Source organism: Acanthisitta chloris, unplaced genomic scaffold, assembly GCF_000695815.1.
Source record: "Acanthisitta chloris isolate BGI_N310 unplaced genomic scaffold, ASM69581v1 scaffold7377, whole genome shotgun sequence".
Lineage (NCBI taxonomy): Eukaryota > Metazoa > Chordata > Aves > Passeriformes > Acanthisittidae > Acanthisitta > Acanthisitta chloris.
The window spans coordinates 136,261-144,063 of record NW_008681029.1 but is presented as its reverse complement, the minus strand read 5'-3'; the positions used below and the strand labels follow the sequence as shown (position 1 = coordinate 144,063).

The following is a 7,803-nucleotide window of genomic DNA, read 5'->3' as shown; positions in this document are numbered from 1 at the left end:
CTATTTGGAGAGTTTGCTGATGACACGAATGAGGGCTCCGTTCTCGTCCTTCAGCCTTTGGTTGTCTGACTTCAGCTCTGTCAAAATCTGCAGAGAGACAAAGACAAGGTGGGATCAGAGCTCGGCTCAGAGGGGCCAGAGGGGACATTGCATCTCCTCCAGCCACAACACTTCCATTTCTCCATAGCATCTCCAGAGCTTTCACAAGCTGCAGGCACAGAGGGGTGGGGGGACTGGAGCACAGCACAGAGCCAGGGAGCCCTGAGCCAGGAAGCTCGTGGTGCGAAGCGATGCCACAGCCCCAGCAGCAGCTCAGGACCAGCCCAAACCATTGCTGAGCTGTTTCATCCCGAAGTTGTGCCCAGAGGCTAATCAGAACTCAGCAGAACATGATAAAGCTGGTTCTCCTGAATTGTTTCCATTTTGCCATGACTAGAGGGGAAACAAAAGGTCTGAAACTCTCACTCAGGCCTGGACCTTGCAAAATCTCTTTAGAGTAACTGCAGACCTCCTTGGGACCCCTCAAGGGGTTTGCCCCTGTGTCTAACACGTGCTGAGGCCAGAGGACTGGTAGAACACATTGACACTGGAGGCACCTCCTGGCTGCTCATTTTTGAATGCTGGAGCTCAACCTAGGGTTGCAACACAGACAAAAGTCCAAGCACTTTTCATGGGAAGTAGAGAAGAAATAGCTTCAACAAGATCCTTCCAGCATTTCTCACTGGCATAAACCCTCCTGCCTGTGCTCCCCACATTGCAGCTGAGTGGCCTTCAGTGGACTGTGCCCAGCTGCTGGGGCACTGAAGGAGACTCTGTGGTCCAGTTCCAGGGTGGGACTGGCACACAAGGGGTCAGTCCCACCATGGGTGCCAGCAGAGGGCAGGGTGACCAGCCCTGAGCCTGCTGGAGCACACCAGGGTCACACATGGGCGCAAATGCCACGGGCATAAGCTCAGCCACGACCTCTCTGCCAAGGTGGATCTTGGAGGAATTTCCCCAAATTCAAAGTCCCCACTAGAACTTCTCCCTCCTAATCTGGAGCTCCAGCTCTGCCCACAACATCCTGCCTGCTCCCCTGACCTGCAGCCCCTCCAGGACCACCAGCACCGAGCGCTGGCAGCTCCCGAGGCAGTGCCGGAGCAATTCCCTCCTTCCAGTCAGGTCAAGCCCCAGTTACCCAACCCCATCCCTGTGGGCACTGCTGGTGGATGCTCCAGGGAGGAGGTTTTGCCAGTGAGAGAGGAGGGGACAGTGCAGCATGGGGGGATACTGGGGAAAGGGTAAATCCATGTGCGGGGCTGGCCAGAGCTCCAGCCAGTGATGATCGAAGTGTCTCCCCTGACCCAATAGGGTGTGACAGGCACATCACCACGGCTGGTCTGTCACCAGAACAACACTCATGGCTCCTGATGACATTTCTTACGGCTGAAGGAGAGGCATTGTCACCACCAAAGTGCTTAGGAGCTCAGAGACATGGGAGAGCCCTTGCTGTCTCTGCACTCCTGTTTCCTCCTGAGCTTCACCTACCACCCATGGCACAGCCTGGTGCCTCCCAGTGCATTATGACAGCTCAACCACCCTGTGTGGATGGACAGCCCCTGTTCTCCTGTGTCACTGCCTGGGGTGGCCCCACAGTGCCCATCACTGCAGTAAGACAGGGAAGAGAAGTCCTGCCACTCGCTCTGGTAGAGAGAATCTGTCCCAGGTTCCCAGAGGGGACATCACAGAGAACCACCCTAGCCCCACAGCTCACTGGGAGCTCTGACAGTGGCTCTGCCTCACACATGTGCTTCACGCGCTTCAATGACTTATTTGACAACAAAGGAGAGTAAGTACCTGTGAAGTAAGTACCTCTGGACCAGTCTCCTGGGGTAACCTCACTCCGTCAGTGCCCAGTGAGGCTTTCTGAAAGCTACACATCAACCTTACACAATCTCACCCCTCTTGAGCCAAGGGTGTTCCTCCCCTCGAGCAGAGTGGCCTCAAGCTGGGTAAACTGAACCCCATGAGAACAGGCTGGTAGGGCTGGGGCTGGAAATAAGTCTCATGGAGTGGTGAGGAGGGATGTGCCCCAGCCCCAGGGACAGCAGGGCTGACAGTGTTACTTGTGACGCAGAACACAACTCCTCACAAATGATGTGGATTTGGGAAAGCGAGACTCTTTGAACAGCATCACTGCTGCTAGAGAGTGGGACACCTGGCAGAGGTTAAACCAGTGACATCACACTAGAGCTGTGATCCCACAGACCCCACGGAGATGGTTACAGGTCCCAGCAACACCCTGTGTGAGACCTACTGAAAGAGCTGAAAGTAAATCGGCAGAGCTTGCAGGCACTTGGCTCTTCCCCAGCTCAGAGCCAGCAGGGAATTGCAAACATGAGAGGAGAAAGGGATGAGCCCAGCATGGCTCAGCCAGACAGGGCAGGTCAGAGCAGAGCAGGGAAAGCAGGGGAAGGGGTAACGTGGGCATTTCTAGGGCAGAGAAGAGAGAAAGGTGATTTGCAGGTGTTGAAACATCACTTCTTTGAGTCTGGAAATGGTTTTGCCCAGTTTTCCCTCTCAGATCTCAAAGCACATGGGGAAGGAGAATGACTTAAACTTATGGCTTGTGAGATGGAGTGAGGCAGGGACCGGATGGAGGATACTTTAGCATATTTAAACCACAAAGGCAGTGAGATCATTTCACCTGACGATCTGCACAATCCAGGGCACACAACACAACACTCCTCTCTCCCAGCCCTGTGACACACACATGGGCTTGAGCTGAGACTCCAGGAAAGGGGAAGCCACAATTCCCCTGACTGGTTTGTTTCCATGGTTAATCAGCCTTGCTATAATTTGTGTGCTAAGAATAGATTTTTTTCATACCTTGGTGCCACTTCCAGCACACAAGAGCACATGGCTCCTCTCTGAGGGGATCTGAGCATCCCTACTAAGCTGCAAAGGACAGGTAGGGCCCTAGGAAAGGAGCACTTACAGCTTTATTTTAGCACTGCACCAATGAAGGAGCAGGAGGGGATGTAATTTAACTGTGTGATATGCAAGGGCAAAACTTAGGGAAGGCTCATCCTTGGGTTTCAAACACTCATTGCCCTGCACTGGGAGATGAAAACTGGAAGTGCTCCTGGTCCAGCTTCTGCTGGGCCCCTGTCCTGTGCCAGCCCAGAGGAGGCAGGAGGGATGCTAAGCCTGTGGACTCAGACTCAAACATCTCAGTTTAAAAAGAGGGAAGGAGCTTGTCCTCTTTGCTCAAGTGACCAAGAAAAGCTGCTGAGGACAGCCCAGCTCCAGTTTTTCTCTTAGTCCTTTCTGTGTTTAAAACATGCACTTTTCACAATATCCATACAACTCATGGCACTTTTCATCCTGACTTTGGATAATCTGATTTGCTGAGTGCCAACTTCTCCCTGAGCTAAGTCCAGTTAAAAATGAATCCTATTACGGGCAGATAGGTAGCATAAACCACCCATTTTCATGTGTTCCAGGCCAGGCTGGCCAGAGCTTGGAGCAACCTGGGCTAGTGGAAGGTGTCCCTGCCCATGGCAGGGAGTTGGATGAGATGACCTTTAAGGTCCTTCCAACCCAAACCAGTCTGTGGGTCAATCTTGATGCAAGATATCAGGGGAGAGGCTGCTGGCACTGCCAAGCCACCCCAAAGCCATTTCCCAGTGCTAAGCTGGCAAGGTCAGCAGCACCTGCCAAGCAGAGCAAGAGCCAGCAGGATGAGCAGAGCTGGAGCACAGCCCTGCCACGGCAGCAGCACCATGCCAAGGGCAGTCACAGGGCTCCTTGCCACAAGCTTTGGAGCCACAAGCTTCACCAGACACCCTGGAGAACATCCGGCCATGGGAGCGGAGACCTGCCTGGAAGAGTGGAAGAGGGAGGCAAGATGAGCCGGAGGGAAAGCAGCTACAGCTCCTCTGACTCCGAGGGCTTGGGGGGCAGAGACAGTCTGGCTACGACCCGGGTCAGAGCCCTGTTCTCAGCCAGCAGTTGCTCATTCATCTGCCTCAGAGTGTGAATCTGTTTGAGCTGGTGGAGATTCTGCAGAGAGGGAGAGGAGTGGACAGAGAAATACAGAGACACCACGGAGACAGACGGGCACAGGAACGGGAATTCAGTCCACAGGCAGTGAGAGAAAAAAGAGAGGAAAAGAAAACTCAGGAGCAGTGAGTGCTGGGTGGGGAAAGCCTGACAGCACACCCAGGGTGTTCTGGGAAACATCCCTTTCTCCGGGGGCCTCCAAAGCCTTTACAAAGGTCAAATACAGGGATTTCCCACCACAAAGGAGGATTATATTCTAGTTTACCCCCCCAGCCCTGGCACTTGGGAACTGCTGTGAGACCTATCACCGTTGACTTACCACCTACACAGGCTCTGAAAGCACTGCTGGGAACAGAGAACGTCTTTAAAACTCCTTTTCTTCAAGTATCTCTGAAAGCTAAAGCAGCTGTGTGGAGCAAAGAGCGACTAGAGCTTTGTGGGAGATTCTAAAGACACAGACTGAAGCACCTGACAGTGTTACTGTCCCACAGCAGATCACCAGGACAGGGACCGGGTCTGCTCCTGTCCCTCACCCCTGAGTGATGGCTCCTGGGTCTGCCCAAACATCTGGGATTTGGGGGCTTTGCATCCCTGCCCAGACTGAGCTCTTCTCTGTCACAGGGCTCAGTTCACCTCTGATCTTCAGAGGGGACAAGTCAGAACCATAAACTGCTCGTTTTAGCCAGAGGAGTCTGGATGAGAGCATCTCCCACAGGAGGGACCTGCAAGCATGGAGTCCTGGTGGCACAGGCAGCTCTGGGCACAGGCCAGTACACAGATCTGGGGCTTGCACAAGTACAAACTGGGTACAGGGACAAACTGGGCACAGGGACAAACTACACAGGTACAAACTGGATCTTGCACAGGTACAAACTGAGGCTTGCACAGGTACAAACTGGACCCTGCAGAGGTACAAACTGTGCACAAACTGGACCCTGTACAAGTACAGCAGCAATGGGAGATCTGGAAGAGAAAAGCCATGAGGGAAGCAGAACATGGAAACAGCCATGCAGACGTCCCAGTCCCACAGGGATGACACTTTTCCCAGTGATGCAAAAGCCAATCCCTGTGCTGGACATTCACACCACTGTGGGTGCCAGGAGATGCTGAGGGCTGAGGAGCTGCTTCCTCAGAAGTATCCTGACCCTCCTTCCTCCTGACAGCTTGTCAGGCAGCAGGTCCAGGAGAACAAGAACCCTCCTGAACAAGAACCACTCCTGCTTGTTGGAGGGAGCTCTGACACTGAGCAGGGGAAGGCAGGAAGGAAAATATCCATGAGAAGAGTTTTAAGTTCAAGTGACAAAATCCCAGCCCTGAACCAAAGCAGCTCCACAAAGCTCCATGCTCCTTCCCACATCCCCTTGTGAGCTCACAGCAGCAGGAGGAGACAGAGGGAAGGGTTTGTTGGGCAGGGGGTTCCTTTTTGCCATTTCATTAGCAGAAACCACTCAAAGGTAGGTCATTGTCTCTCCTGAACACAGAGCAGCACGAAAAAATCTACTGCAACACAAAGAACCTGCATGACTTGGGTTGCCCAGAGCAGTTGTGGTTGCTCCATCACTGCAAGTATTCCAGGCCAGGTTGCACGGGGCTTGGAGCAACCTGGGCTAGTGGAAGGTGTTCCCTGCCCATGGCAGGGGGTGGAATGAGAGGATCTTTAAGGTCCCTTCCAACCCAAACCAGACCTGGAGCTGCAGCTGACAAGGAATCTGCTGCATCCCAGGACATTTTGTCACAGGTCTCATTCCTGTACAAAGTACTTTGCATACCTCCCATCCATCAGCTCCATTCTCAGCTACCCAAAAGCACAACCTCTGCTCCTCATGAAGTAATCAAGACACCTCATTAAAAAGCCTTGCAACATCAACAGAATCAAGGCAGGGAGTGCAGGGAGCCAGCAAAGGATGAGGTTTGAACCCCCTGAGATCATCAGACTGATAAAGCAGCTTCTTGGACAATGACAATGGAATTCTGACACTGGGTAAATCAACAGGTCCTGAGACAGAGCTATGGACAACAAAGTGCAGGAAAGCTGCAGGAAGAGCTCATCAGCTCACCATATCACATCACATGCGTCCATCCATCCATCCATCCATCCATCCATCCATCCATCCACCCCTTCACCCGCCCACGCTGTGCCAGCTGCCCCTGTGCTCGGTGAGGGCAGACAGACATGGCACATCCTGTGATACATTACACCAAGAGCCACTGGAGGATGGCTGTACTGCAAGAGTCACTTCTTTTGGTGGTACCAAAAGTGGCTGAGGGCACTTGGTCTGTTTAGCCTGAAGAAGAGCAGTCTGAGATCAGACCTCACTGGTGTCTGCAGCTTCTTCCTAAGGGGCAGTGCAGGGACAGCACCAATCTCTGCTCTCTGTGACCAGTAACAGGACCTGAGGGAACAGCTGGAGCTGTGTCAGGGGAAGTTTAGGCTGGATATTGGGAAAAGGTTGTTCCCCCAGAGGTGTCTGGGCACTGGAACAGCTCCCCAGGGCAGTGGTCACAGCCCCAAGGCTGACAGAGCTCCAGGAGTGTTTGGCCAATGCTCTCAGGCACAGGGTGGATTGTTGGGGTGTCCTGTGCAGGGCAGGAGTTGGACTGCTGATCCTTGTGGGTCCCTTCCAGCTCAGGAATATGATACCAAGGATAATGATTTATCACAGGGCTCACAGCTGGCAGAAAACATCCAGTCTTTGTAGAACGTGGTGTCCTGCTACGCAAGGTGGAAATAACTGTGATCATTCAGTGACCACCTCTGTGCATCCACACCAACACAGCACGGAACCTCAGCACGGCCCCATCAGCTGCTGCTCAGCCTCAGCACACTGTGCAGCACACAAAAAGGATCATTTCTGTAGAGATGTGTGTCTGCTGCAGGTAGGCCATGCTCCTATTTGTCCAAGAAACCCAGCAAGGCTGGGAAGCTGGGACTGAAGCCAAGGGCGAAGACCAGGATCTGGATGATACTGCTGTGATTGCTTATCACTCTGCTTGACACTTGGCTTAGCAAAAGCAGGTTTCTCAGTTCAGCTGGACCTGCCTTCCATTAGAGGATTTTGTGCCTGCAACACTGGGGGAAATAAAAGTGCCTGGAGCATACAGGATGGCTGAGGAACTGCAGTGCTGCCATGGAATACAGGAGCTTCTGTGACCTTCAAGAAGAATTGCTGTGTTAAGTTGGGACCTCAGGCACTTGGCACTGAATTCAGCTCAGTGCAAAGGCTAATTTTCTTTCTCCTGCCTCAGCCAAGGTGCTGCATCTCCAGTTGAATTGTGTGGGCACTCAGGGAAATGTTGCACTGCTCTGTCACCTTCACAAAGAGCAGATCTGAGGAGCAGCTCTGCCACCAAGGAGGTCTTGAGATGACAGAGCCTATCCTGCTCCTCTCCACTTCTTTGCTAGCAGAGGTTCCAAGAGAGGAACAAAGCTCATTACCTCAAAGCACAACCTCAAGTACAAAGCATTTCTGTCGCCTGTGCCCACTGTGGTGCCTACTCTTCTTCAGCAGGCAGCTGCAAGGAGAGCAGAGCCCTGGCCAGGACATGTGATGTGCAGGGCTGGACACAGACACCCCCAGATCAAACAGCTGCATGTGAGCCTTGCTGGACCAGTTGGACTAGTGGGAAGAAGCCCTCAAACAACCTGAGCCCTAATCACCTGACAGGTTTGGTTGTTTCCACATGCTGCTCTCCACGTTGAAGGAAACTGCTGGCTCTGCATATTCCTTCACAATTCCTTGCCTATTCCTCTCTTCACAC

General features: G+C 53.0%; 1 protein-coding gene across 1 annotated transcript in view; it reads right to left on the bottom strand.

The window, feature by feature from the left end:
- Nucleotides 1–7,803, bottom strand: part of LOC103805309 (protein phosphatase 1 regulatory subunit 12B-like) — a 30,235-nt gene continuing 22,432 nt past the window's right edge. Inside the window, exon 7 of the mRNA XM_009077951.1 lies at nucleotides 1–87. Within this exon, the coding sequence (XP_009076199.1) occupies nucleotides 1–87 (87 nt within the window). The remainder of the gene's footprint in view (nucleotides 88–7,803) is intronic.